The sequence below is a fragment of the Eubalaena glacialis genome, chromosome 2 (assembly GCF_028564815.1).
Source record: "Eubalaena glacialis isolate mEubGla1 chromosome 2, mEubGla1.1.hap2.+ XY, whole genome shotgun sequence".
Taxonomy (NCBI): Eukaryota; Metazoa; Chordata; class Mammalia; order Artiodactyla; family Balaenidae; genus Eubalaena; species Eubalaena glacialis.
Genome location: NC_083717.1, coordinates 168,713,066 through 168,739,685, shown reverse-complemented (window position 1 = coordinate 168,739,685; position 26,620 = coordinate 168,713,066). Strand labels below are relative to the sequence as shown.

Here is a 26,620-nt window from a genome sequence, read left to right as displayed (position 1 = left end):
GATGTGGAGAAACTGAAACCCTTGTGCACTGCTGGTGGAAACGTTAAATGGTATAGCTACTCTGGAAAACAGTATGGAGGTTCCTCAAAAAATTAAAAATAGCATTGCCTTTCTGCTCCAAGAAAACACCAAATGGTGGATGATGCTGGTGTTCCAGGAGACCAGAAGGTGGCCACAGCAGCTCCACAGAGGTATGGGGGGCAGCTTCCGGTGCCAGCGCTGCAGCTACGCTCAGGCTGGAGCCAAGGCCACAGAGCTCGTTGAGGGGAGGCTGAGGACAAGAAGTGGCTCCCTGTCCCCGAGCCAGGCTGCTTGGTCATGGACATGGAGACCAAGTCCCTGGAGGAAATACATCTCTTCTCCTCGTCCGTCACGTAGTCTGAAATCACGGACTTTTTCCTGAGGCTGACCCTAAAGGGCGAGCTTGAAGACTACACCTGTGCAAAAGCAGACCCACGCTGGCCAGCAGACCAGGTTCAAGGCATCTGTTGCCACTAGGGACTACAAGGGCCATGTCAATTTTGGTAAGCGATCCAAGGAGGCAGCCACGGCCGTCCACGGGGCCATTACCCTGGCCAAACTCTCCCCTGTTGCCATGCAGTGAGGCTACAGAGGAAGCAAGATCAGCAAGCCCCACACTGTCCTTTGCAAGGTGACCAGCCACTGTGGCTCTGTGCTGGTATATCTCATCCCCACCCCAAAGGCACTGGCATTCTCTGGGCTCTTGTGCCCAAGAAGCTGGTGGCCAGTATCAAGCACTAGTACACCTTGTCTGCAGGCTGCACTGCCAGCCTGTGCAACTTCACCACGGCCACCTTTGATGCCATCTCCAAGACTTACAGCTACTCACCTTGACCTCTAGAAAGAGACCATGTTCACCAAGTCTCCCCATCAGGAATTCACTGACCATTTAGTAAAGAGCCATACCAGAGTCTCTGCGAAGAAGACCCAAGCTCCAGCTATGGTCACCACGTAGAGTATTTATACCAGAAAGATAAAGTGAATTAATTAAGCTTGGAAAAAAACAGAATTATCATATGATTCAGCAATTCCACTCTGGGTATATATCCAGAAGAACTGAAAGTAGGGCCATGAACAACTATTTGTACACCCGTTAACAGCAGCATTACTCACAACAGCCAAAAGGCAGAAGCCAGCCAAGTGTCCATCGACAGATGAGTGGATAAACAAAATGTGGTATAGACATACAATGGAACATTATTCAGCCTTAAAAGAAAGGAAAAAAAAAAAAAAAAAAAAGAAAGGAAATTCTGACACATGTTACAACACGGATGAACCTTGAGGACATTGTGCTAAATGAAATAAGCCAGGCAGAAAAGGACACACATTGTATAATTCCACTCACAGGAGGTACCTAGAGCGGTCAAATTTATAGAGACAGAAAGTGGAAGGATGGTTGCCAGGGGCTGACAGAGAGAGAATGGGGAGTTATTTTTTAATTGGTACAGAGTTTCGGTTTTGCAAGATGAAAAGAGTTCTTGAAGTGGATAGTGGTGATGCACAGTAATGTAATGCACTTAATGCTACTGAACTGTACACTTAAAATGGTAAGTTTTATGTTATGTATATTTTTCCACAATTAAAAAATTAAAACAAAAATGACTGTGTATGACTTCTGAGCTAGGTCATAAAAGACGCGTGGCTTTTGTCTTTCTCTTAAGTCACTCATTCTGGGGGAAGCCAGCTGCCATGTCATGAGGACACACAGGCAGCCCTGAGGAGAAGTCCATCTGTTGAAGAACTGAGGCCTCCTGCCAATAGCCAGCATGAACTCATCATCCACGTGAGGGTGAGCACCATGGAAGTGGATCCTTTGGCCTCAGGCAAGCCTTCAGATGACTGCAGCCTTTCTGGCTGACATCTTAACTGTCACCTCATGAAAAAGCCTGAGGCAGAACCACACAGTTAAGCTGCTCCTCAATTCCCGACCCACAGAAACTGAGATAATAAATGTTTATTGTTTGGCTGCTAAAGTTTGAGATAATTTATTAGGCAGCAATAGATCACTTATGCAACTATTTAGATAAATTTGAAAAGGAAAAGAGAAATTAGCTTTAACGCATTATCCTATCAGAGTGGCCTGCTATTCTACCAAAGCATGCATCAGGGTACGTTATTATGATGGCGTGCTGCTAGATTACAATGCATCTCTTCATTAAAGCCTTAAGAGAGAGATTCTCAACTATTCTGTACTGAGAAAACTTCACAAGAATGTAAGGTGTGATGAGTAGTATATAAAGTATATTTAACTACGTGTTTTAATACAGTGTTACAGCTCTGTTTGGCAGATGAACGCTGAGCTGGTTGCAGCTGGCAGCACGGTGTACAGCAAGGCATATCTGCAACGTGTAAGAGGAGCAGTGTGACATCGAGCTGGTGCCAAATACAGATACTGTGTGTTTGTTAGACTAGGGAGAAACTTTTCCGCATGAGTATATTAGAGTCTAATCAGGGCAGTAAATAAATAATACCACTCACACAGCCACACAGCCCTGAAGGATGACCAGGTGAGGAGTAAAACTGCAGCAGCTTAATGGACACTGTGAGACATTACTCTACTTTAAAACTGATTCCACCATGTGGAATTCACCTGGTTGAGTACTGTTTTGAGTCTTTTAACTCCTTAAAGTGTGTTGAGGAAAATCCTAGTATGTGGAAGTGCGTTGCAAGTGTAAAACAGGTGACAACTGCTCCCACAGCAGGTTTTTAACCAGCTCAGTGTTAGGCTTCTTGTCTAGAGGCAGCCAAAGCTCAAATCCTAAAGATGGCAAGCACGTTGAGTTGTGGCTGGTTAAAGAAGAAAGTCAACCTAATCCACCTAAATTTTTGTGGTACCCAAGACAGGTATTAGTAAAAGAGCTGCCTAGGTGGAAGTCTGCTCTGTGATTATGAATCTAGATATTTAAATTCATTTGGCATACATTAAATTAGTGGATACTATGTGTCAGATGCCACATTAAGAGATAGGAATATAAAGATGTATAAGTTCGGACTTCTAAGGAGGTGGTAAAGGAAAGACATGAAAATCTGTAATACAATGGAAATGACAGAGCTACAGGCAAGTAGGCAGCCTCCGTGTGGGATGGCAGTAGAAGGTGCACAGAGTAAGGGTTGGAATTGGGATTGATCCAGAATGACACAAAGAATTTGCCAGATATGAATGGGGAAGGGAAAGACAATGGAAGTAGTACATATGAAAACCCAGAAATGTTAAAAAAAAAAACCCCAAAACTCAAAAAACTCTGCTGAATTCTTTGGTTGACATTAATTAAAAGGGCAGATAATGGGATAAAATCCCCTTAACATGGCATATCAGGCACTTGAACTTTTCCATCTCATCCTCAACCCTCCCCTACGTGCACGCCATGCTCCCACAATGGTGCACTCAGGCATGCTCTTCCATACCTCCCTGCCTTCACATAAGGCTCTGCGATGCTCACTTAGTTAAAAAACAATAATCCATCCTCTGCAAAGTCTACTCTGGTCTTCCTCTGATAGAGCTTATTCCTCGAGGTCCCAAGATGCCTTTCACTGGCATGTTTTTGGTACTGTGACTATTCTTCACAACGACTATTTCTTACTCACTGGACCAACCATTTAAGGCTGGTCATCATTCTGGTCTTTGTCCGCTCAAAGCCTGGCAATGTCACAGTCATGCAGTGTTTGCTGAATGAACAAATGCATAAAGAAATGAACACTCCTCTCTCTGGAGTAGTCCTATGTTCCACCGTAAGAAGGGAAACTAGAACAAATAACCCTTTGAGAAGTTAGAGGAATCAAATGGAAAATTCATCAGGCTGAGAATTAGAAGTGGGTTCTCATCCTTGCTTTACCACCAGGTAGGCATGAGAATTTGCACAATCCACCTAACTTCTCTAGGTCTCAATTTTTCATACCTGTAAAACTGGGTATGGATAGATGATGTGGACAGATTTACAGTAATTCTCATTTACAGAGGCAGGCCCTGTAAAAATGCTTTCCTATGACATTTGACTTTCATTTGCTCCTTAGGACATCCCTAGGAATTAGGCATTTTATCCTCATTTAGGCATAAGTACAGTAGGTTCAAAGAACTTGCCCTAAGCAACATAGCTAGTAAGTGGCTAAAAAGGGGAGGGATCCAAATTGGTCTGCCTCTATAGAATACCTGCTCTCAAACACTAGGTCACAACATTTAAATGTGAGAGCGCGTAGATATTTTAAAGTAAAAGAATTTGGACCTCCTGAAGCCATATGATAGAACAAAAAAAATGGCAGTGCTTTTTTAATCTACTTTCCTCTGAGAAGGAGATGCCTTAAGGTGATAGGGACAGGGTGAGAGGTACGTGGAAATGCACCAAACAGAGTCTTAAAAGGGGGAACATCCTTTCTGGATGAAAGGTCTGAGCCTAGAGAAAGAAAGAAAATGCAGGATGAGATAAATGGAAAGGGAGGATTAAAGGGATATAGCCTGGCAGAAAAGCAAGGGAAGGGAGAGGAAAACAGGAAGGGGTGCTGAGCCAAGCTGAGGATGAAGATGGGGTGCTGGACAGGGGGAGGATGATGACGGGGCCCAGTGCTGTTGATGGGCAGAGCGATGGGAAGTGGATGGCCATGCTGAGGAGAGAAGGATCCACCAGCAAGGCAATTCCAGACAAAACTGGGAAATGGGATGGGATGACTTTGCTTCTTTAAGAACTGAGGGGGTTAAAAGAGAGAGCTCAGCCTGCGCCTGAGAGGAGAAAAAGGGGGAGACTACTAAGAAAAACAATGACCCCACAGGTCTGAAAGGAAGAACCTGCAGACTGAAAGAGAGGTGATGACAGAGAGTGCCTGGAATGGACCATTTAATGCTTTAAACCTGTGCCAAGCTGAGTAATGTGGGATTGAACTTGTGATTTACCTCAACTCTGGGAAAGATTAGTCTCTGTATCATCAGCAGCGTAAACAAACATTACTATTTTATAGTGATAATAAGTATTATTAATACTGAAAAGACCTAGTCGTGTGTAGTACTTTGTAGTTTACAAAGCATGTTCATGTAGATGATCTCATTGAACTCCCATGACAATCCGAGCACCCTTGCTTCCCACCTGGCAAAATTAGGCTTAAGTTCAGTCAAATGATTTACCTCCAGTCAGGAAGTCCCAGGTGGACCTGGGATTGGCACCTAGGTCTTCCTGTTCCCGGTCCAGGGTTCTTTGGGTAGGAATAAAATACAGCCTGTGCCTTTAACAGACTTACAGTTCAGGAGATCAAGAACAAAGGCATAGAAGATGATTATTCAGGGGAGTATATACTATACTCAAAAAAGAGTGGAGTTCAGAGGAAGGAGCAAATTTGGGGGCAGCTGGAAAAGGTCTGAGCTAACTGTAGACTGGATGGGAGAGAGGGACTACTTAAGCAAAGAAGCAAGGAAGCAGAGAAAGCTCAGAGTGTGGGCTTTAGAGGGGTGCTTTACCTACCCAGTCCTTCCCCCCACCAGCTTAGCAGCTGCAAGTGCAATCATTTAACAAATATTTATGGTTGACATTGTCCTAAATGCTGAGGATCCAGTGGTGCACAAGATCTACAATCAAGAAATTTACTCCAAGTCTGAAAGTATCAGGGTTGCTTGTAGGGGGGTGTCAACTGTTCTTCTGGAAAAGGGAGATGTTCTATTCTCAGAATGATGCTCTAATTCATCAGAGAAATGTAGGAGCTCCAGTTTTTCAAAACTTAACTATTTTCCCAAATAGAAGAGGACTCTGTTTGCCTCTCCTTTGGCAGGTGATCAGAAAAGATCAGAGCTGAGAAGGGAAAAGGGAGCATTAAAAGTGGCTATTTCACAGCAGAGTCACAGAAAAAAAGAAAAAGAGGGTTGTGTTTAGCACCTTACTCCACAATTTTATATTTACCCTCCCAACAACCAAGCTCCATTGTGTATACTATGCACATATAGTAAAGAAAAAATGTGATATGGGAACACAGTGAGAGAGTCTGTGAAGTGCTGAAACAGCATACCTGGCAGCTGCTAAAACAAAACTTCAAAGATTTGGCTTCTTTGAAAAGCCATCAGGCAGGACCCCACCCACTCCCCCTGCTAGCCCACAGCTTCCCTGGGAGCTGGTACATGTAACCACTTCCGCATGTTTGGCTCTGTTCCCCAGGGCTATAGCAGCTCTATAAGCCAAGTCAGAACTGCCAGCCAAGCAGGTGGGGGGCTGGGGGCTAGGTAAGTGTAGGGAAGCAAGACCTCTCCCCAGTATCTAGTCATGAGCATATCTCAGAAAATAAAATGGTAACGCTAGGATCTGCTTTAAAAGTCCCTTCCTCCCAGCCAGCCCAGCTCTGATTGGTTAGACACTAGTAATTCAGAAGCTCTGAGCTTTTGAGATTCCCAAGGCATTAAAATATGCCCCTCCCAGTACCACAAATAAGTTTAAGAACAGCATCTGTGGTAAATCTCTAGATCTAAACAAAAGAGGCTTGACAGCTACAAAAGAGCCTAAGAGGATAATCAAGAATATGCCTTTCTTTGTACTTCTTTTTTTTTTTTTTTTTTTTCCACTGACCAAGTTTGGGTCTCTATCACATCTTTGAATCTTCTGGGACAACTATTTTGTCCTGTGCTGTCCAATATGGGAGCCACGAACCACATGTGGCTTTTGAGTATTTGAAATGTGGCTAGTATGACTGAGGAACTGAATTTTTCATTTTATTTAATTTTAATTAATTTAAAAATTTAAAATCCACACGTGGCTTGTGGCTACCATGTTGGACAGCACTGATCTAGCCACTTATTCACCAAACATTTACTGAGCACTTTGTACAAGAAAGTGTAAGGATATAAAGATGTGTAAGACTCAGTCTCTGACCCTCAAAAGCTTACAATCTAATACAGGATGTAAGACAAGTATACAAACAACCATAATATAAAGAGGCGTGGTATGTGTCATAGCAGAGGTAAACAGATATTAGAACTTGGAGCAGGGAGATGTTGGCCTGACATTATGCATTCCCCATACTAGCCACCGAGGTAGGGGATGCCAGTACCCTGATCCCTTGGTATCTGCAAGGGATTGGTTCCAGGACCCCCGTGGATACCAAAATCCAAGGATGCTCAAGTCCCTTATATAAAATGGCACAGTATCTGCATATAACCTACACACATCCTCCCATATACTTTAAATCATCTCTAGATTACTTCTAATACCTAATATAATGTAAGTGCTATGTAAACAGTTGCTGGACTATAGCAAATTCAAGTTTTGCTTTTTGGAACTTTCTAAATTTTTTTTTTCTAAATATTTTGATCCGTGGATACCGAGGGCTGACTATAAGTCTATCAAATAAAGGACAGTGAGGAGAGAGGAACTACTGTAGAGAACACCAAAAATCTGAAACATCACACATATTCAGTAAACACCATGACTTATTGGTCAACCAATGTTAAAAGGCTGGAGTAAAGAGATAGCCATCCTATACTGGGCTGTTTAAGTACCTTCTAGGAGTGGCTCTCAAGACTCCTGCGGGTTAGGTGGGGTGGGGAGAAGGAGGGTAAAAAGAAGGGTCTCTGCCTTTTCCTCTTTTTCCACACCCTGCCTCTTCCAACAGCGCCCCCCCGCCCCCCAAAATGCAAAGGGTCTTTTGCTTGTAGGGCACTTTCAATCTTGGATAACTAGAAAGAACTGAATAGGGTTCAAAGAAGAAGCAATAAGGACCTGATGACTTGGGAAGGCGGCTGTGTGAGCTCCACCTAGAGGGGTGGGATAGAGAGGGTGGGAGGGAGACGCAAGAGGGAGGAGACATGGGGATATATGTATACGTATAGCTGATTCACTTTGTTATAAAGCAGAAACTAACACACCATTGTAAAGCAATTATACTCCAATAAAGATGTTAAAAAATAAAAAAAAATAAAAATAAAAAAGGAAAAAAAAACCTCAGTGGAGAAGAAACAGGGCTTTTTTCTCTAGTGTTCAGATCACTAGGATAGGAAGAGCCACAAAAATTCATTCTCTAGGAATTAAAACTGTGCATTTAGCCAGAGCTTCCTCTGAATTACATCTTTTAGGAACATGAGTCCAGGGGATGAAGAATAGAAGGAAGAGAAAGCCTAATGACATCTGCTTGGGATGTCATCAGGGAAGGTTGCAGAAAGGCTGAGTTGAGCTGAGCCCTGTAGGAGAAAAGGGTTTGAACATGTAAACATACAGGTGAGGAGCAGGGGGTCTGTTCATTCTCTCATTCTTTTACAATATTTGTTCTTTATGTTTAAGTGTCTACTGTTTACCAAGGCACTGGGATACGATAGTGAATAAGACAACTTATACTTTCGTGAAGTAATGATAGTAAACTAACAGGAATAAGTGCTACAGAATGGTATAAGGATGTAGTGATGGGAAAATGTACTATTTTTGATCCATAGAGTTTGGCTGGAACTAAATGTGTGAAGAATAAAACTGGAAAGGTAGATTGGGGCCAAATACAGGTATTCACCTTGAAAATCAGGCCAAGTTATTTTTTGTTTTTGTTTCTGTGGTACATTAGAAGGTCTTTTTATTTCTTCCTTAAAATTTTTGTTTTAATTATCAAAATTAACAAAATATCAACAAAGAAAATCTTTAGAATAAATAAGACAGATGAGAAAGACTTAGCCATGAAAGGTAGAATTGTACCATATTCCCAAGATGTATTCTCCAATTTATCTTTATCAGCAATAAAGTCGGTATTTTGCTATCTTTGATTTTTTTCTATAATTTCTCATTTAGTTGTGGAGGCAAGACCTGGAGACAAGTAGAAAGTATGATTAATGATGCTTCATAAGCCCCCAACATCAATTTCTAGACCTTTTAGTTGTATGAACTGAAAAATCGCCTTTACAGTTAGGATCCAGCTTGATTTCAGCTTCTATCACTTAAAACTCAAAGTGTTTTGGGACTTCCCTGGTGGCACAGTGGTTAAGAATAAGCCTGCCAATACAGGAGACACGGGTTCAAGCCCTGGTCCGGGAAGATCCCACATGCCGCGGAGCAACTAAGCCCGTGCGCCACAACTACTGAAGCCCGCGCGCCTAGAGCCCGTGCTCTGCAACAAGAGAAGCCACCGCAATGAGAAGCCCGCGCACCGCAACGAAGACCCAATGCAGCCAAAAATAAAATATAAATAAATAAATAAATTTACAAAATCCCCACAAAACTCAGTGTTTTGACTAATACATTTTATCAGCTGGACTGGTTCCCATTCACTCTCCCTTGAAAATGCCTTAAACACCTTGTACATTATCTCTCTTTTTCTTCCTCTCCTTTTCTGCAGGAGTCTGTAGCCTATATACAATCTAGGACTGTATTTAAACCCTACCTTAAACCCTTCCTCTGCAGAGCCTTAGATTTCCACCCTTCTTTAGTACCTTTTCTGAATCGCGAGCTCTGCTGAGCCCATATGCCCCCCCTTTAATCACTCGCTCTATATTTCACATGCCAAAAATAAGCAAACTTCCAGGGCAGTATTCTCTAGACCGCCCTGCTGAGTGTCAGCTCTAACTTACAGGAGTGTGGAGCACATTTCTTGATCCTCTCATAGATCCTCGCATAGCACGGAGCACAAAGTAAATGTGCAATTACCTCTTGATTGATTAATTTTAGCCTCTCTGCCTACCCAAGCCCCAGCTGCCCTTCCAGAGTCAGCTCACACACCTGTCTTTTCCGTGAAGTTTCTGCCACTTTCTCCAGTCGGAGTGATCAATTTCTCCTCTGAACTTGTACCACTTAACAGCATAATCCTCTTCGTCAACAATTAAGTACATATTGCCTTACAATACTTGCATTAGTAACTTAAATGACTATCAACTTTCCTCCAGACAGAGAGAGACCCTGTCTATTACCTCCTTCAGAGTCAGCCCCATGCCTTGCATTTAGGAGATATTCAGTAACATGCTAACTTTTTTAGGATAACATTGTTTTAACAACTACCAGATGAAGCCATTTTCCAGCTGGAACATTACTTATTACCAGTTTCACCTTTCTTCTTTTTCAAGTATTTCAATATACTAAATATTTGGTGAAGAAGGTAAAAAAACTCTTCTCTTAGGGTCTTGTATTTCAAATGTCAGTGTTGGGTTCAAGCAGCTAGCAAGATATTTGAGAACACAAATAATACAGGCAGATATTTTCATCTGCTCAGTTTTCCTTGGTGCAACCCAGTTTCACAAGAACATAATTTGATTTCCTGTAGCCTTTAAGTACAACCTATTTATTACCCCCCCTTATGGTTTCCTTACCTGTGGTGCCAGAGAGCCTAATTTTCTCATCTAAAGCCTTCTAGATTATAGTCACATTACTGAGATGCACCCATATTTCATTTTCGTCACAGAAAGATAGTAAAACTTCTTTTAAAAAACCAGGCAAAACATGGCATTGATTATTGACTTTGAAGCCAAATTAATACAAGTCTTAGCCTGATAATTCATGAAAGCCAAAAAACACCCCTTTATTGCCTCTGAAGCATAAGAATGGTCCAATTAGGACAAGAGTTCTACTGTTACTTGTTACGAACACGTGGGCCTGCCACATGATGTGACATTTTGAATTCCTAAGCTCTCATATATTGCCTCTCTCACTCTAGCCCTACTCGCATTTCCCAGAGAACACTTGGCTCCATATTAAAATGTTACCTTTTAAGTTTAGCTTCTCTTATTTTTCCTTAGATTTTAATAGTTTATAATCAAAATTTTAATATATAGATCCTTACTTCACTATAAAAACAAATAATGTAAACCTGAGCATTGTGATTAGGTATAACTGCTTTCGCCACTGTGATACGATATGACAGTGCACGTGAGTGATGGCCAGTTGTATCTGAACTCAGTGGTGTAGCAATACCGTATCCTAAGCAAGTCTAATTTTATGTTTTTCTCTTTTCTGAAAAGGGAACTAAGAGTTATCAGGAAACTACACCAAAACCAGAACTTACACCAAAATTCTGCTCCTCAAAAGGGCTGCAGGGACGAGAGAACCTGTACTCCTTTTCAGACAGTATGAGTCTATTGTTTTCTTTTATTAAAATATAGATACAGGAAGATTTTTTTCCTTTTAGCCTCTTAAATCCTAGGACTTTGAAAAAAACAAGCATTGATATTTTAGCTGTACTCGGTCAGTAATATGCTGAGAGTCTTTCAGCAGAAAGATGGGCAGGAGGGTAGGATGAGGTCTTTAGCTAAAGGTTCAGTGAAGCCAGCTGGTCGTCCTAAATTTGTTGAGTCAACATTAAGTAAGCTTTAAAAATGGATCATCAGTGTTTCTCTACAAGAGTCAGAAAGAAAGATATAGTGTTTCTTCACCACTGTGATTCTTTCCAAACTCTTTTAGGGCTGGTAAACAGCTATGTTGGAAAGATAGAAGATGACAGAAAAACCATGTGAGAATTAAACTGAATTATGAATTAAGTAACTCTGATAAAATTTCCTAATTCTAGAAAAGGAGTCTCACTCAGCTTGTACATGGATTTTTGTCGTTCAGTCCTCTTAAAACCAAAATAATCATCAATTGTGGATGGATATCAAATTACAAAGTGAACAGCTAAATAAGACAGGGTCTTGCCTCTAACAATGACTCTGTGTGTATGTGTCTGAGTGTGCATGTGTGTGTGTTAATCCTGAGGAAATGTATATAAGGTAGTTTATCTTTAATGCTTTGAGAGGGAGGGGAGAAGGCAAACGAAACTGGAAAAATGCTACACTGGCAAACCACAAAGCAAGCTGCATTTTATTCTGGCTTGCAGATAAGAAAAGATCCCCGTCTTCCACTCCTGATACTAGGCCCAAACATTCCCAAACTTACTTTGCCTAGGCCTTGGTATGATGTCCAGCCAGCGATCTCTGACACATTCCCAAAGTTTACCAACATTCCTTCAACAGGCAGAAGTCCAGTGATTCTGGCCTTGGTACAAACACCTACAGCACTCAGCTCTCTTGGTGAAGGAGGAACTGTAGAATCTGTCACAGAGCTTGAACTGACACAGAGCATAACCCTTGAGAGGTTATGTGTCTGGCTGAGTGAGAAAAGAAGCAGAGGAATTTCAGATAGAAGTTCAGGCCTTTATCACTCGTGTGCCAGAGAAGCGTTTTTCTCAAGGGGAAGGAGTGGTTAAGAGCTAAGACTCAGGAGGAAGAAGGTCAGGTAAACTTTGTTTTATGGGAAGGAAGGAGGATAAGGAGAGAAATAGCACTTCTACAGAACTCTGAACAAGAAAGAGTTTCTTTTTGTTTTTAGGCCCCCCAAAAGTGGTTTCTTTTTGTGATTGTGCTCTTTGGCTAGAGAGTGTTGTTTATATAACAGGATAAAGTACAAAATTATAAGCTCCAAACTCCTCCAGAGGAAAGCTCTCCCAAAGCTCGACCCCCAGGATGGATGGAAAATATGAGTGTTTACTGGCTGGAACATTGAGCCGCAATGGAAATTTCAACATTCAGAAGAAGATAGCAGAGAGGAAGGGCCTGTTGAGTAGAAAGAAGTCACCCTTCAACAAAGGGGTCAAAGAAAAGGAAGAGTCTCCTGTGGGCCCCACTCTGATGGCCCTTCCTCAGCTGGAAAGGCTACATCTCTGCGATCCAGCTCCAGGAGTGCACTGCATATGGCTGATGGCCAGTTTCCTCTAAACTAGATACTAAAACACGGAGTGTAGCAATCCCACATCCCAAGCAAGTCCAATTTTAAGTTTCTCCTTTTTTTTTTTTTTTTTCCTGGAAAGGGAACTAAGTGGTATCAAGAACCTATACCAAAACCAGGCACTATACTGGCTACTTTCACATGCACAACTCAACTAAATCTTATAACAACTTAATGAGGTAGGTATTATTATCTGCACTTTTAAGCAGATGGGGAAATTGTGGCTCAGAGAAGCTAGGTAACTTGCACAAGGTCATACACTCAGTAAGGCAAACCCTAAAGTCCCTTCTCTTTTCACTATACCCTGCCATCTTCCTAACAGGGGTTGATGGCCTCCTTTCCTATAAAGTTAACATGCTTTTAAAGAAATAGAAGCATTTAAAGGACTAGTTTCAGAATAATTCCCCTAAACAGAGGAAGAAAATGGAAACAAAGCCTTACCATTTTGGTCGCTGAGTAATTTTTGCAGAACTATGGGCTCTCTTTTAAAACCTCACACACTCCTCCTCCGATTCTCTTTTTATTGTGGTTAAAAAAAAAAGTATAACTTTAAATTTACCATCTTAACCATTTTTATGACTACAGTTCCGTAGTGCTAAGTACCGTCACACTGTTGTGCAACAGATCTCTAGAACTTTTTCATCTTGCAAATTTGAAACTCTATAGCCATTAAACACTAATTCCCCCTCCTCTATTCCCCCAGCCCTTGGCAACCACCTTTCTGCTTTCTGTTTCTACGATTTAGACGACTTTAGATACTTCATAGGAGTGGAATCATACAGTATTGGTCCTTTTGTGACTGGCTCATTTCACTTAGCATTATGTCCTCAAGGTTCAGCCATGTTGTAGCCGGTGACAGGGTTAAATCCTTACACCCTCTTCTTGATTCTCCTTCTTCTAATTGCCTGGGTCACACAATTTAAATCTTTTTGTTATATGCTGCCCAACACTGCTTCCTAACTGTTCCATGTGTATGTGGCTCCTTCTCGCTGCTAGATAGTAACCTCTTAGTGATCCAACACCAGGTCTTCAAAGTCTTTTAGACCCTACCCAGCTCTCAGCACTACGCCGAGAGCATAGAAGATACATCCTGGACAGTAAACTCTGGGAGACTGGGGACGATTCTGTCTTATTTGTCGCTACTCCCAGCAGCTAACACAATGTCTGACACATAGAAAATGAACAGAACATGTTTTATTAAAGAAAATAAACTCAATATTTCTGAGAACTGAAAATGAAAAGATGGGAAGTCAGAGTCCTGAATCTCCAGCAACATTCATGAGAAATAATCTAGGGCTTCCCCGGTGGCGCAGTGGTTAAGAATCCGCCTGCCAATGCAGGGGACACGGGTTCGAGCCCTAGTCTGGGAAGATCCCACATGCCGTGGAGCGACTAAGCCCGTGTGTCACAACTACTGAGCCTGCGCTCTAGAGCCCGTGAGCCACAACTACTGAAGCCCGTGCGCCTAGAGCCCGTGCTCCGCAACAAGAGAAGCCACCGCAATGAGAAGCCTGTGCACCGCAATGAAGAGTAGCCCCCGCTCGCCGCAACTAGAGAAAGCCGGCGCTCAGCAACGAAGACCCAACGCAGCCAAAAATAAATAAATAAATAAATAAATAAATAAATAAATAAATAAATAAATAAATATTTTTTTTAAAAAAAGAAATAATCTAAAACAAGGGAGAAAAGTATTAGTTAAACTGGTATCAGAATCTCTGAAAATCTGTTTCAAAAAATTATGTAAAGAAAGGTACCAGACTATAATTTATTACTAAAGAGTAAGAGGGCAGAGGAACAAGGTGACATGAAATATCACCCAAATTTCCAAGATTTGGGGCTTCATTGTACCCCATTCCCCAGTACAGAATTTAAAGTTCTGACATACAGCTGTTTTCCAGAGTAGAGGCCACCAGGGCACACAGCCTAGGCCCACGATGTCTTGCCCTGTCACAAAAAGAAGGAACAAACTCATGACTGTGCCTTCAACCTTCCTCACCTTTAACATCGAGGAACAGACAAATCCCCAGGTTGCATGTGTGAAAAAACCCGAGATGGATAAAAATAATTCAATGACAAATGCTGGAAAAACATACAAAGGGGCAGAAGCCAGACATTCGTGGGATTCCCTGACAGCTCGATCCACGAGGAAGGGCTGGACTGGAAAAAAACAGAGCCTCAGGTTCCTGCCAAGCCGTCTGAGGCCCTGTCCTTCCCAAATCATTCCAAGCAGCAGCCAGAACTTTACAGTAACCCTTCCAGGTCTCCCAAAGAAAGATGCGCTCCTCACCTAGAAAGTGCTCCTCCCTGACATGGTCCAGTTCCGTGCAAGGCTGGCGGTAATGAGGAGATGCCTCTGCACTTCAATCTCAGCTCCTAACAATTCCCCGGGTACTCAGAAAAGTAGATAATTAAAAGGCAGCTTGAAAAACCCGACCCATTTCATTGGCTAAAGAAAAGCTTAGTACCCAGGTATCAGCAACTAGAAATCAAATACAATCCCTTTAAGAAAAAACAGGTTGCGGACATTCGGTACCTGCATCCTGGAGGCCAGATTGTATAATTCTCAATCGGCCTTGCTCGGAGGCACACCTCAGGCTTCTAAACATGTGACTGTATTTGGCCCTGACTACATTCTCTTCTGGAGAATGGCCTGCAATTAATCTCACTTATTACCTCTGAAAAGTAACAACAGAGGAATGGCTGGCCAAGTCCAACTCCGAGTGTCTAGGGAACTGCAAGCTCCACGGCCAGGCCTCAGACTGTCTGGGCAAGGCGTGGGCTCTCTGCCTTTCTCTCCCACAACAAAGCTCCAACAGGGACTCCAGACAGACCAAAGGAACCGAGGGATTTGAGGAGCTGGGCTGAGCTCACACTGACCCAATGGGAGATGACAGCCCTGGGCTACATTTGGGGTGGTTTCAAAACAGCGGGGGAAGAACAAGGTTGTCTGGTGAAAACTTGTGTGATCCATAAAATTGAGAACAATAGCAACGCCACAGGGAAATGAAAAATAACACTATTTGCTGAGTTCTTGTGAGTCACCAGTTTTCATTCCTGTGGCTACCAAGTCACTGAATCCTCCAAGATGCAGATGAAAAGTACAGCCAGCATTGGATTCTCTTTACATCTTTTTACTGTTTACAGGGCAGCCCCTGGTTGAGTGAATTATGAGAGTTTATCAGCACTGGAATCCACTGATGCTTTTGTAGATGTACAAGTAAGAGGACCCTTTATTTACTTAGCACCCACTTCCAGGGAGATCAAAGTGCTTTAAGGACAACCTAAAAGCTCCCAAAACAGGCCAGTTTATACATAAGTATGCTTATCCAATAAAAAGATTAAATGAATAGTTTAGGGTCACTTAGTGTAAAAATCAGTAATAAAACTCACATCTCTAAGCTACTAATCCCTTATTCATTAAACTTAGTCACCCTTACTACTAAGGAAGGAACAACAAGAGACTAAATAAATATCCACAAAACAGTGACTTACCAGGTAAATAAAGAAACTGGGGCATGGGACAGAGCGAATGCCTGAGGGAGGTCTGGCTGGGGCCCATGTCATAGCCAGTTCTGAAAGGACCTCTGAGAATTCATTTAAGGCTCTTTAGGGTGGGTATCTCTGGGAATTCCACATGGAACTGGAACTCCCGAGCTGAGCTTGCAGGCTGTCATGGCAACCAGAGGTTGCGCGGGCGGCAGGGCAGAGGAAGATTTTCCAGCGCTACCCTGGACTAGAATGGGGCCTGAGAACTGACCCTCGAGCTTGAAGAGTAGGTGAAGAGACGGCTGTTATGGGTACAACTAACCCCCAAAGGGAAAGACCAGGGGGCTCTGCAGGGGCTACTTCCTGGTGCCAGTGGTTCTGAAGTCGATCGTATCATGTGCCATTCTACCACAGCCCATGAGCACAGTCTGGCTGGGAGAAGGTCACTCACAGCACTGCACCCTAGGTCCTGCCTCTGACCTTGATGGATCCCTTCATCTTTCTGTGTCTCGGCATTAACAGGTATCACCAAGAGAAGGTTCGAAACCCAGCCATAATTTTTATTCCAAACACAAGTATGATAAATGCTAAAACTCAGGACTTCCCCGGTGGTCCAGTGGTTAAGAATCCGAGCTTCCACTGCAGGGGGCATGGGTTTGATCCCTGGTTGGGGATCTCATCCCGCATGCCCCGCGGTGCAGCCTAAAAAAAAAAAAAAAGCTAAAACTATTTTTCCAAAATGTATAGTCTTGCCATTTTGCTTACCGTATGGAAAACGGTTGCAGCCTTGTAATATAGACAATATATCCAAGATTGCAGAGAAAGTGTTTTCCATAGAAACAAGGCTCTGACTGTAAAATGAAAATGGAATATTTGGAAATATTTTATATGGAAAATAAAGCTCTGTGGTATAAACAGAATTTCTTTTTTACGACTTATGTTTTAGGAATGCGGTTACTCTGGAATCGTAAATCACCAAAGGACAGACTTCTCCTATGAAGAGAATAGTGTGGAAGGATGTCCTGTCTTCAAAAGTCCTGCCTCTTGGTCTTCAACTCTTCATAATTCTGAATTGAGATGATTCTTTTCACCCTTGACCACAATGATCACTGGTATGAAAGACACCGTACCAGAGCATGATGTAATGTGCTTATGTTTATCTTGCTTCCTGGGCAGAGTCTCTGCTTCCCAAATTAGTTCCTTAAGTAATCATTCTAACACCAACAGATACTTGAACAACAATTAGGTATTTCCTCCATGCCCAAGCCTTCAGTCGCTCCTCCAACCTCAGGGCAGGGCAGCATCCAAAGAGGTGGCTGGTTGGCAGAGGCTGATGTGCTGGCCTGGGGTAGGGAGTTGGTGGGACACCTGTGGCAGAGTGTCTTTATTTGGAGGGAACAATATCTCAGCTGGTTGGAATACTTCATTGTAACAGTCACATTCCATTCTAGCTCATCTGACTCAGGGACAGATGCAATTAAACCCATATTTAATAGCCACTAAAGCAAGATGTACTGGGAATCTGTTTCTTCTTACGTTTTTTACACAGGGGGACTTGAAATACCGATCGAGACTAGAATTCAATACAGTGGTTTCTTTTTAAATCAGAAGTTGCTGACTTTATGGCCAGAATCTATTTGGATCTATCCTCTGCCACTTTGCTCAACTACATAAAGGGAATTTCCTTCCCACTTTCCAAATGAACATTGTCCAGGGAGGCTTTATGAGTTCAATTAGATAACCTACATAAAAACATATAAAATATGTGCTTCAAAAGAAAAGAGTCCAAAGTTAGTGAAACACAATGTAATACAAGATATAAAAAAAGAATTAGGAGACAAGGAGAAAATGTCAAAAGTCAATACACAAAAATGTTGACTGTGAGCAAGGATTAAGCATAGTATAAATTCTTGCTCTTTCACCCGGAAGTGAACTTGCTGAACTGTATCAGAAATTTCCTTTTCATTTGATTTGCCCACAAACTGTCTTACAAGTGAAATGAGGCCCTATATTCAAGCGCCAGAGGATTAGGACACGTGGGGAGAGGCACTTGTCTTGCTGCTGCCTGTGCAGGGAACTCAAAGTGAGAATGACTTGCTTAGGATCCAGGCTGCCCCTGTGTGACCCAAATGCCGGCTCCATGGCCCTTTACATACCTGCTTCCAGGAGGGGCGGAGTGGCTCTCAGGAGCTTGGGGGTCTGACTGTATTGACCATGTTGGGCCACTAGGACTGATGACAGGCCGAAGTGTGTGGGGAGTTGAAGCACTGCTTCTGTTTATGACGCCACTTGCCAAATTCAGGTTTGTTACCTAGAAATGAAGTGAGGGAAATAACCTGATTTTACAGAGTTTTAGAAAAGTATCATTAAAATCATAATGGGGAAAATCATGTAGAGTCCAGGAGATGCTGACCCACCTGAGCTTAAACAGTGGTTGCCACAAAGGCACTCATTAAAGGCTGGCTTCTGTGCACATCCAAGAGCACAGGTGAGGGTGGCTAGTGTCAATATAGGTTAACGAGTATTTATTCTGCTCCTACTATGTGCAAAACACCATACTATGCGAGGTGCTGTGAAATACAAAGATTAATAACAAAAACAGCAAGTACTTACTGAGTATTTACTCTGTGTCACACAAGGTTCTAAGAATTAGGCAAACTACTTAGCCTTTCTGACCCTTGTGTCATATGAAAGTTCTAAATGCTCGATAAATTTTAGTTTAAATAATAATAATTATTAATAAATAATAAACAATAAGTTATAATATTTAATAATAATATTTATTATTTATTTAGTAATAATACTAAATAATAATAATTACTGTATAAAGAACTCACTGATTTAGAAAAAAGATGCACAGGCAATGGAAAAATGGGCACCGACTTCAATAAACAATCTACAAAAATGGAATATAATTAGCCAATTAAACAATTAAAACTAGTCATTTCCACTGTCAATCAAAGAAATGTAAATTACAAGATAACACTTCTGTGTGTTACACTGACATAAATAATAACCAAAAATATAGTACCTAATCATGGCAAAGGGTGATATTAGATATGTATTACACTATTTATGAGACTATTAATTGGTACAATCTTTCTACAAATAAATTTGGCAATATATTATTAAAAGTATCAAAATATTTGTACACTTTGATGCTACACTCTAACTTATAGGAACTACGTTAAAAAAACAACTGCAGATCATTAATGAGGTGAGTAATATAATAGCAATTACTATTTAGCAGCACTTACGATGTGCCAAGCTCTGTATAAACGAGTATAAAACGAGTATATTACATGCATCTCATTCAAACTGTCATAATGCTATTGGCAAGTACTGTTATAATCCCCGCTTTACAAAGAAGGAAACTGAGGCCTAGGAATAAATGGCAGAACCAGGATCTGAACCATAGTCTTTGAAACTCCAAATCCCATGTTCTTACTCACTACACTATGCTGTGAACAGAAACTGAAAACAAGCATTGATTTTAATACTGAAAAAGGAAAGATCTAAATGGCTGAGAGTATTTAAATAAATTATGTTAAATAAATATGATAAATAAATTTTGCTCTAAACATATAAGGGAATATTATGTATCCATTAGAATTTTTTTGGAGAATACTTAGCGATATAGTAACATGCTGATATCTCAAGTTAAAAAACAAAATCACAATATGAAACTGTACAGAGAGCAGAAGCAACTTCCTTAAATGCACACATACACAGACACACACTCTAAAGGGCATGTATTACTTTTATAATCCAAAAGAAAAAAATGTAAGTTTTTATGAAAAATACAGGTGCGAGGTGATAAACTTAAAACCTGGCTGGAAAGAGTGGAATCAGAAAAGAAAGGATGGTTCAAGAAGCATTTCAAATGAGATGTACCGGGGATGCTGAAAAGAGGGGGTGTACTCAAAGCTGAATGCAGGGTGCTGAGTAGGAGACACTAAGGAATAGTGAAGTGAGGAGATATGAATTCCAAGAAAAGTGTCCTCCTATGAAGTGTCCCAGGAAGCTAACAATTTTGACATTTACAAATAGAAGAATTCTGGATTTTTAAAAAATCTGATAATTCTGAAAGAAAATAAGTCATTGTTAGTAACAGTATAGTGCTTCATTCCTAGTTACAGAATTCAGTGACAACAGCCCAGGACTGTGTCTTCACATCAAAGGACCCAAATATTTTTCTTGTGACGAAAGCCACTTTCTCTAAGTCGGGAGTGATTTCTGGTGTCTGTGGAGGCCGGGGGCCAGAACACTCAGGCTGCACCCTCCAGTGCGGCCCCAGATTCAGAGGAAGCCTCAGGAGCCAACCTTGGCTTGTCAATTCTGACCCCCTTCTGCCACTACCAGGGGAGGAGAAAGACCACGCTGATGAAAGGGTGGGGAAGACAGTGTGGCAGATTAGGGCAGTGTTCTCCGGCCCCCAGTGCCTCTGAAGAGCCTTGTCCTTCTTCCTGCACCCTACCTAGTGGCAACAAAGGCCAGGTTCTCGGACGATCAAACAGATTCCCTGTAGGACTGAACTCACCCCCGTCCCATACTGAGCCCTCCTCCTTCCTGCCCTGACCCCTGGCACTAAATATTAGGCTTTTCAAATTAGACATGAGCTTGGAGCTTATAAAGATACTACAAAGTGGAAAGGTCTTTATGATAACTAACAGATTCTCCAATTACTGCCTCAGTCAGTTGTGACAAAAACCTCATAAAAGAGGCTTATTAATAATTTATAGCGGAACAGCAGTAAAATAAACAAAAGGTACATACTTTACCATGTTTAGTATAAACAGTATAGCTGGAGATTAGTGAATGGGAAGGAGAAGAGATACCAGATTTGGTACATCTTCTCTCTTTTGTCCAGGCTGCCCTTAATTGAAACATCATCATTTTCATCATAATCACAAACACTTACTGAATGCTCACCATGTGCCATGGGCTTAGATGTCTTTGCATTATCTTGACGTGTATTATCTCACTTAACCCTGAGCAAGCCTTTGAAGGAGGTTCTATTGTTACCCCCATTTTACAGAAGAGGCAACTAAAGTCTAGAGAGGGTAAACAATTAGACAAAAGTAACACACCTAGTAGGTGGCAGGGCCAAGATTAGAACAGAGAATGTTCTCCTCCAAATGCATGTGGAATACTTTTTCCAAATAATATGGCTTAACGTTTCAGTCCTTACAGTGGAAGTGTCAGGCACTTATAAGTGAAGTGAGGTTTTATCAATATATCTCCCTCCTTATCCATTACTCACGGAGGTAGATACTGTGATACACTCCCTTGTGGGATTTTAGTTCCCCGACCAGGGATCAACCCTGGGCCGTCAGCAGTGAGAGGACAGAGTCCTAACCACTGGACTGCCAGGGAATTCCCCCAGTACTCCCTTTCCAGATATGGAGAAACAAAGGGTCAGAGAAGTTACGGTAAGTAATTTGTTCACGGTCACATAACAGTTGCAGAACTGGTACTCTTGTTTTAAAATCCATTTTCTAGTTTTGAAACTAGTAGGGAAACTGTCCTAGTTACCCTTGATTATTAGAGATTTTTGAAAATATAATCAGATACAGACCTCAAATTTGGAAAACAGTGACTATACAGGGATTGATTATACCTAACTATTCCAGCATTTTCTACTTTTCCTTAAATTTTATTTCCCACTTGTTACCCTTCACCAGAGGATATTAAAAAAGTAGAGTAACAAAAAAACCAAAACAAAACCATCCTTAGGGGCTTCCCTGGTGGTGCAGTGGTTAAGAATCCATCTGCCAATGCAGCGGACATGGGTTCGAGCCCTGGTCTGGGAAGATACCACATGCTGCGGAGCAACTAAGCCCGTGTGCCACAACTACTGAGCCTGCGCTCTAGAGCCCACGAGCCACAACTACTAAGCCCGCACACCACAACTACTGAAGCCTATGTGCCTAGAGCCTGTGCTCCGCAACAAGAGAAGCCACCGCAATGAGAAGAGTGCACACTGCAACAAAGGGTAGCCCCCACTCGCCGCCACTAGAGAAAGCCCGCACACAGCAACGAAGACTCAACACAGTCAAATATAAATAAATTAAATAAATAAATTTATTTAAAAAAAAACAATATCCTCAATCAGTTTTGTTTCTTAGCAGATATAGTAAAAGATGGCATGAACATAAAACTAATTTTGGACTCTTGGTGAATTTTGTTTTTTCATGTAACATCCATTATGCATTTCATGGATAAACCAAGAATTGGTAGTCATTATGATTTCCTTCTACACAAAAGCAAAGCATCCTTAATTTATTTCGAGAAAAATAGCAAAAATGACCACTGCTTAAATATGAGACTATGTAAGGAATAAGAAAACTTTTAAAGCTTTTCATTTTTCCTTCCAAAGGATTCCTGCTTTTAAAAAAAAAAAAAAAGTAACTGGTAGATAGCCTTATCCACCAGAGGGCAGACAACAGAAGCAAGAAGAACTACAATCCTGCAGCCTGTGGAATGAAAACCACATTCATAGAAAGATAGACAAAATGCAAAAGCAGAGGACTATGTACCAGATGAAGGAACAAGACAAAACCTCAACAAAACAACTAAATGAAGTGGAGATAGGCAATCTTCCAGAAAAAGAATTTAGAATAATGATAGTGAAGATGATCCAGGACCTCCGAAAAAGAATGGAGGCAAAGATCGAGAAGCTTCAAGAACTGTTTCACAAAGACCTAGAAGAATTAAAGAACAAACAAACAGAGATGAACAATACAATAACTGAAATGAAAAATACACAAGAAGAAATCAATAGCAGAATAACTGAGGCAGAGGAATGGATAAGTGACCTGGAAGACTGAATAGTGGAATTCACTGCCGTGGAACAGAATTAAAAAAGAAAGAGTGAAAAGAAATGAAGACAGCCTAAGGACCTCTGGGACAACATTAAACGCACCAACATTCGCATTATAGGCGTTCCAGAAGGAGAAGAGAGAGAGAGAAAGGACCCGAGAAAATATCTGAGAAGATTATAGTCGAAAACTTCCCTAAGGCTTCCCTGGTGGCGCAGTGGTTAAGAATCTGCCTGCCAATGAAGGGGACATGGGTTCGGCCCTGGTCCAGGAAGATCCCACATGCTGGGGAACAACTAAGCCCATGCACCACAACTACTGAGCCTGCGCTCTAGAGCCCACGAGCCACAACTACCGAAGCCCGCGTGCCTAGAGCCCGTACTCCGCAACAAGAGAAGCCCTGCAATAAGAAGCCTGCGCACCACAATGAAGAGTAGCCCCCATTCGCCACAACTAGAGAAAGCCTGCACACAGCAGTGAAGACCCAAAGCAGCCAAAAAATAAATAAGTAAATAAAAAATTTTTTTTAAAAAAAGAAAAGTTCCCTAACATGGGAAAGGAAATAGCCACCCAAGTCCATGAAGCAAGCACAGAGAGTCCCAGGCAGGATAAACCCAAGGAGAAATACGGGAGACACACAGTAATCAAACTGACAAAAGTTAAAGACACAGAAAAATTATTAAAAGCAACAAGGGAAAAATGACAAATAACATACAAGGGAACTCCTATCAGGTTAACAGCTGATTTCTCAGCAGAAATTCTACAAGCCAGAAGGGAGTGGCATGATATATTTAAAGTGATGAAAGAGAAGAACCTACAACCAAGATCACTCTACCCAGCAAGGATCTCATTCAGATTCGATGGAGAAATCAAAAGCTTACAGACAAGCAAAAGCTAAGAGAATTCAGCACCACCAAACCAGCTCTACAACAAATGCTAAAGGAACTTCTCTAAGTGGGAAACAAAAGAGAAGAAAAGGACCTACAAAAACAAACCCAAAACAATTAAGAAAATGGTAATAGGAACACATATATTGATAATTACCTTAAATGTGAATGGATTAAATGCTTCAGCCAAAAGACACAGGCTTGCTGAATGGATACAAAAACAAGACCAATATATATGCTGTCTACAAGAGACCCACTTCAGACCGAGGGACACGTACAGACTGCAAATGAGATGATGGAAAAAGATATTCCATGCAAATGGAAATCAAAAGAAAGCTGGAGAAGCAATACTCATATCAGATAAAACAGACTTGAAAATAAAAAATGTTACAAGAGACAAGGACGGACACTACGTAATGATCAAGGGGTCAATCCAAGAAGAAGATGTAACAATTATAAATATATATGCACCCAACATAGGAGCACCTCAATACATAAGGCAAATGCTAACAGCTATAAAAGAGGAAATCAACAGTAACACAATAATAGTGGGGGACTTTAACACCTCACTTACACCAATGGACAGATCATCCAGACAGAAAATTAATAAGGAAACACAAGCTTTAAATGACACAACAGACCAGATAGATTTAACTGATATTTACGGGACATTCTATCCAAAAACAGCAGATTACACTTTCTCCTCAAGTGCACACGAACATTCTCCAGGAGAGATCACATCTTGGGTCACAAATCAAGCCTCATTAAATTTAAGAAAATTGAAATCATATCAAGCAACTTGTCCAACCACAACACTAAGAGATTAGAAATCAATTACAGGGAAAAACACGTAAAAAACACAAAAACAGGGAGGCTAAACAATACGTTACTAAATAACCAAGAGATCACTGAAGAAATCAAAGAGGAAATCAAAAAATACCTAGAGACAAATGACAACGAAAACACGACCATCCAAAACCTATGGGATGCAGCAAAAGCAGTTCTAAGAGGGAAGTTTATAGCAATACAATTCTACCTTATGGAACAAGAAAAACCTCAAATAACCAATCCAACCTTACACCTAAAGGAACTAGAGAAAGAACAAACAAAACCCAAAGGTAGTAGAATGAAAGAAATCATAAAGATCAGAGCAGAAATAAATGAAATAGAAACAAAGAAAACAATAGCAAAGACCAATAAAACTAAAAGCTGGTTCTTTGAGATGATAAACAAGAAGGATAAACCTTTAGCCAGACTCATCAAGGAAAAGAGGGAAATTATACTCCAATAAAGATGTTAAAAAAAAAAAAAAGAAAAAGAGGGAGAGGACTCAAATCAATAAAATTAGAAATGAAAAAGGAGAAGTTACAACAGACACCGCGGAAACACAAAGCATCATAAGAGACTACTACAAGCAACTCTATGCTAATAAAATGGACAACCTGGGAGAAATGGACAAATTCTTATAAAGGTATAACCTTCCAAGACTGAACCAGGAAGAAATAGAAAATATGAACAGACCAATCACAAGCAATGAAATTGAAACTGTGATTAAAAATCTTCCAACAAACAAAAGTCCAGAACCAGATGGCTTCACAGGTGAATTCTATCAAACATTTAGAGAAGAGATAACACCCATCCTTCTCAAACTCTTCCAAAAAATTGCAGAGGAAGGAACACTCCCAAACTCATTCTACGAGGCTACCATCACCCCGATACCAACACCAGACAAAGACACTACAAAAAAAGAAAACTGCAGACCAATATCACTCATGAATATAGATGCAAAAATCCTCAACAAAATACCAGCAAACAGAATCCAACAACACATTAAAAGGATCATTAAAAGGACCATGATCAAGTGGGATTTATTCCAGGGATGCAAGGATTCTTCAATATACGCAAATCAATCAGTGTGATACACCATATTAACAAACTGAAGAATAAAAATCATATGATCATCTCAATAGATGCAGAAAAAGCTTTTGACAAAATTCAACACCCATTTATGATCAAAACTCTGCAGAAAGTGGGCATAGAGGGAACCTACCTCAACATAATAAAGGCCATATATGACAAACCCACAGCAAACATCTTTCTCAATGGTGAAAAACTGAAAGCATTTCCTGTAAGATCAGCAACAAGACAAGGATGGCCACTCTTGCCACTCTTATTCGACATAGTTTTGGAAGTCCTAGCCACGGGAATCAGAGAAGAAAAAGAAATAAAAGGAATAGAAATTGGAAAAGAAGAAGTAAAACTGTCACTGTTTGCAGATGACATGATACTATACATAGAGAATCCTAAGATGCCACCAGAAAACTACTAGAGATTATCAATGAATTTGGTAAAGTTGCATGATACAAAATTAATGCACAGAAATCTCTTGCATTCCTATACACTAACAACAACACAAAGATCAGAAAGAGAAATTATGGAAACAATTCCATTCACCATTGCAACAAAAAGAATAAAATACCTAGGAATAAACCTACCTAAGGAAGTAAAAGACCTGTACTCAGAAACTATAAGACACTGATGAAAGAAATCAAAGATGACACAAACAGATGGAGAGATCTACCATGTTCTTGGATTGGAAGAAGCAATATTGTGAAAATGACTATACTACACAAAGCAATCTACAGATTCAATGCAATCCCTATCAAATTACCAATGGCATTTTTTTACAGAACTAGAACAAAAAATCTTAAATTTTGTACAGAGACACAAAAGACCCCGAAGAGCCAAAGCAATCTTGAGGGAAAAAAATGGAGATGGA

The 26,620-nt window shown here is 41.0% G+C and overlaps 1 protein-coding gene and 1 pseudogene across 17 annotated transcripts in view; one reads left to right on the top strand and one right to left on the bottom strand.

Annotated features, from left to right (window-relative positions):
• Positions 1 to 26,620, bottom strand: part of TTLL5 (tubulin tyrosine ligase like 5) — a 304,948-nt gene that overhangs the window by 130,999 nt on the left and 147,329 nt on the right. For all 17 annotated transcript variants that reach the window (XM_061181085.1, XM_061181098.1, XM_061181090.1 and 14 more), the window contains one exon: positions 18,290 to 18,444. In XM_061181085.1, the coding sequence (XP_061037068.1) occupies positions 18,290 to 18,444 (155 nt within the window). The remainder of the gene's footprint in view (positions 1 to 18,289; positions 18,445 to 26,620) is intronic.
• LOC133085612 (small ribosomal subunit protein uS5-like) lies at positions 262 to 976 on the top strand (annotated as a pseudogene).